The sequence below is a fragment of the Periplaneta americana genome, chromosome 2 (assembly GCF_040183065.1).
Source record: "Periplaneta americana isolate PAMFEO1 chromosome 2, P.americana_PAMFEO1_priV1, whole genome shotgun sequence".
NCBI lineage: Eukaryota > Metazoa > Arthropoda > Insecta > Blattodea > Blattidae > Periplaneta > Periplaneta americana.
The window spans coordinates 48,283,825-48,288,780 of record NC_091118.1 but is presented as its reverse complement, the minus strand read 5'-3'; the positions used below and the strand labels follow the sequence as shown (position 1 = coordinate 48,288,780).

Here is a 4,956-nt window from a genome sequence, read left to right as displayed (position 1 = left end):
TTAATTGATTTTCTGAAGCTAGTATTAATTTCTGAGGCACAAATTTAAATTGTAACATGTAGGGCCGATTTTATCAAGAAATGTTAAAATGCATTAACATTGTTAATAATAATCCTTTGTATATTCGGGTTAACCAACGATTTTTAGTGAATTTAGGTTATATGTTAGCTAACACTTTTGCTATTTTCACCACTGTAGTAGGAACTATCGCGAAAATTGGGAATAGAATGAATCAAGGAGACCGTGCCGTGTCAGAACTAAAGCTTTTCTGAATTGTTTGAATTACCGGTACCTAGTTATTTTACGACGCTTTGTCAACTGCTATGGTTATCTAGCGTCTGAGTGAGGTGAAGGTGGTAATGTCAGCGAAATAAGTCCAGGGTCCAGCGCCGAAAGTTACCCAGCATTTGCCATTGAGTTGAGGAAAAACTCTGAAAAAATCCTCAACCATGACTTGAACTCGGGCCCGCCTGTTTTATTTAATCTTATTATTTTACAGCGTGTGTATTTACTTGTGAAAATAAATTCCTGATCCTTTGAGCCACGTGTTGCCGCAATTAAATGCCGCACAGTGAAGCACCATTTTACACTTAGTACGTCTTCATGGACTATTCAAATCGATTTGAATACGTTTATCGTGTTGAAACTGCCATGGAAAAGAAAATTCAAAACCATGGCGGAAACATAGTTAAAGTGTGGGACTGCGCATGTTGTTGCGATACCGGCTGAGGCTGACGTCATCTTCACTGCAGATAGCGATCGCAGCTCATTGCGTTGAGTACATTTTCTTTAATATACTTAACTAGACATTAATTACAATACATAATGAGTCATTGTGCAGTGTACGGTTGCAATAATCATTATAGAAAAACCAGAGGCAGTAATATTAAATATTTTACATTCCCAAAAGATAAACATCTTCGTGAAAAATGGGAGAATTGTTGCAAACGCCAAGACACTCTACCTAAATCACGTAAGTTCATATTCTTTATATCTTGATATTGATAGAATAGGCCTAGTATGTTTCAATATATTTGTGAGTTGGTTTATCTAACAGATACTAAGTTATAGACTGAAACCAATCATAAATGTATTGAAACTTCTTAACTTATCGGATTTATAACAATGTCAGTAAAGGATATTAAGTTTTCAGTATAGCCTACCATACTGTGCTTATTTATAAGAACTGACGCTAATTGTTAACACTCAGTTGTTATAATAATATAGCATGTAGGCTATATGCTCACAGCATTTTAAAGATGATGACTTTGATAAAATAATGCAGCAGAGATTGCTAGGCTATTCACCAGTTCGTGCACGGAAACTTAAACCTGATGCTATACGTATAATAAATATACCTGGAGGCAAACATTCAGCAAATGCGTCAACTAGAATGGAGCGAAAAATAAGAGAGTAAGGCGGAATATTGTGAGAGAGATTCTACAAGCCTCGATAAATGAGACACCAGAACCCGATGAGTAGGTATTTAACGTTGGACTTGCAAATTGAGTTACTGAGGCAGAATAAAAGCGTGTGTATTTCTAGGGCTTATTACAATGAAAATATTTTTGCAAGATCTGTTATTTATAAGAATGCACAGATTAACGCAAATATGCGAAAATGTTAATATTGCATGCAGAGGCGCCTCTAGGTAGAGAAAAATATTTCCGCCCCTTATTTCACCATTAAGCGTTATTTGGATCAATTGAAATAGGCCTAATTGATTCCGCGTTATTATTACTGTTTCTAATATCGGAAAAGCCTGACTCAGATAAATCACACACTTTACTATTTTCGGTACGTACTGTACTGTTCTCCACATTATTACACTCCGATGTATCTGGACTCGAACTGGAACAAGCTGGTTATGTTTGTTTTTTAAATAGCACATCTACTTTTGCACTTTTTCTCACAATTTCCTCTTTTTTATTGCCGTTTTTTCGCGCGTTTCCGGTATTGTTGTTTAGTCAACTGTCCGAAGACAGTGACACTATCAAGACATCACTCATACGGCAACTATGCCAGGAAATAAGGGGGTAGGGTGACCAGTTCCTTTCCCCCTCCATTGCATAGATCGCTGACTTGCTACATATTACACTAATCAGATTTCAGATGCAGTTTTCCTCTGACATATCGTCAAGTGAGATGTACTGTCTTATAATAGATGTAGGCTACATATCAGCCAGAACCTCAATCAGAGGTGTTTCCAGTATTGAGAACCACTTAGCTTTTTTTAGACTGTCACTCATTCTTGGCAATTTGGACACGAGGTATAAGAGAGGAAGTTTTTTCCCCTCTCTTTGACAGAGCTCGTTTAGGTGTCAAAACTGAGAGCAGTGAAAGTAATCAAATATGTATCTTTTTTCGGCTCTGAACATACCGTCTGCATGAAATCTCTACATCTGCGGCAAAAATCTTTCATAGCGTCTCGTTGATTATTTATTTCTGGTTTCTGAATTACCTTTAGAACTTCAACCCCTAAATACATTTGGCTGACAGGAAGAAATTTTGACCTATTATTAGAGTCAATGTCAGCAATTTATTGGTTACGACATATTGCCGATCCATGTAGCAAAATAGCATATCTTCTACCATCTTTTCATGTAAATCAGTGACAACAATTTTTCCACTCTGAAAATACATATTTAATTCTGAAAATTTTGGTAAAATATAGACCACGAAGAAAGAAAATAATTAAAAAAAAATTGTCAATAACGGAGCGGTGAATTTCTTCTGCTGCGACAAGTCTCTCCGCCAAGTATTTTGAATGAAAATAGAGACACAGAGTATCCCATTGTTCTACAATCCTCAGTACTACAGCTCACAGAAATAAGCACTTTGTCTGTGATGGATGCAACATTTTATGAATTTTGATATCTAAAAGTTTTTATGCTCGACCATGCCGAAATGTAGTAATTATACATCTGGTAGCAGTACTTTAATGCATGTCATTAAAGTACACCTATTCATTAAAGTTCAGGTTTTCGATTATTCTCTGATATGCAATCGAAAGACAACTAGGGAAACGTAAAGGAGGCTGGAAATCCAATACTGTCGCAGAAGGTTATGTTCTGTTACTATAATAATTAGCGTTAATTGTAAATAATATTCAAATAAATTCAATTTGTCATCTCGTTTTTCAATGTCTAATTTAATTTCAATGTTATATCAAGATTAATATTTAGTTTACTCTGTAGATTATATTAAGGTCAATGTGGATATCTGTTCCTCGGAAAAATCAATAGTTTCGCATCTACGCACATCTCACAATTTACGAGCTATGCACAAGGTCACTTCCGTTCTTCAGTCAGATACAAATAAAATGAGTACTTCTGAATAATTTCAAGTTAGAAATATGGTCGAGCATAAAAAGTCGTATTGAAGTCGCTTGCGCTCGTTTCATAAACAAACATGCGTCGTAATTACTATCATTGTAGGCTCGTTGCATAATGTACTATTAAATTCATGGAGTTGTGCTTACTCTTAGCACTAGCCAGATCTTCACAACGCCTGGGAAAACATTTGCAAGGTTCACTGGCGCATAAGTGAAGCCAGTAAGACACATTTCAAAATAATTAAGCCAGGGCATTGTTCAATTAATCGAGTAGCAATAGAGTTGATCGATAGTTGATAATAATCGAAAAGCTTGCCACAATGCTCTTGAAATTTATTGCGTAGATTTTCATAAATGTATAGACCTACACGTTCACCCGCTAAATATATAACCATTACAAAACACTGAACAACGTAATAAATAGTACTTATTTTTCTAGCTCATTCACTACATGCCTTTACTACAGGCTGTCAAAGACAGACTGACACAGCTAATTTAAGAGGAAGGGGATTTACCAACCATGCAGCTTTCATGTGGTGATCTCTGTCTCTTTTCCTCATTCCCTCTCTCTTGACACGTACACAATAAGAGCTGATGAGTGCAGGTTAACATAAATACCAATCAGGAGGGATGAAATAAGGAGATTCACCAGCCAAGCAGATAGGGGAATACTAACTCGTGAGAATAATCGAACAGACATCTTTAGTGATTAGTTATAAAACAGGAATGTTCAATTTTGAAGTTAATTAAATTTTATTTTATAATAGTACATAGCAACGAACCTATAATGGTAGTAATTAAGACGCGAGTACGTTTGTTTATGAAACGAGCGCAAGCGAGTTTCATAAATCATACGAGCGTCTTAATTACCATTATAGGCAAGTTTCATACGACTTTTTATGCTCGACCATATTTCTAACTTGACATTATTCATAAGTATTCATGTTATGGTTATCTAAGTGAAGAGCGGAACTGACCTTCTAAATTGTAAGATGTGCGCAGACGCGAAAGTATTGATTTTTTCCGAGGGGCGAATGTCATTGACCTTGATATAATCTAGAGAATAACATGAACATTAATATTGATATAACCTGGAAATTGATTTAGAATTGAAAAACGAGATGACAAATTGAATTTATTTGAATATTATTTACAATTAACGCTAATTATTATAGTAACAGAACATAACCTTCTGCGACAGTATTGGATTTCCAGCCTCCGTGACGTTTCGCTAATTGTCTTTCGATTGGATATCCGAGAATAATTGATACTTGCGTTTTATAATGGTACATGGTGATTTCTCATTGGCTGAACAACTGAATTATAATTAATAGGTATACTTTAATGAGGTGCATTAAAGAACTACTACCAGGTGTATAATTACTACATTTCGGCATGGTAGAGCATAAATATTAGTACAGGTCATTGTTATCTCGTAAAACCAAATGGATATGTGCGCCGAGGTTCATAGTAAGAACCTTATGGTGGGGGTAAGTGAGTTAGCTAGGTACAAGTGGAAACGTAGCGAGGGAAGGAAGCATCCCAGTCCACTTTTTCTTCCCCTCACACGCAAGTAGGTTCCACGAGATAACAAATGGCATATACCAGAGATGTATAAGAAA

General features: G+C 35.9%; 1 protein-coding gene across 1 annotated transcript in view; it reads left to right on the top strand.

Moving 5' to 3' along the window:
- The first annotated feature begins 825 nt into the window (after nucleotides 1-825).
- Nucleotides 826-4,956, top strand: part of LOC138693413 (zinc finger protein 239-like) — a 33,799-nt gene continuing 29,668 nt past the window's right edge. Inside the window, exon 1 of the mRNA XM_069817360.1 lies at nucleotides 826-973. Within this exon, the coding sequence (XP_069673461.1) occupies nucleotides 826-973 (148 nt within the window). The remainder of the gene's footprint in view (nucleotides 974-4,956) is intronic.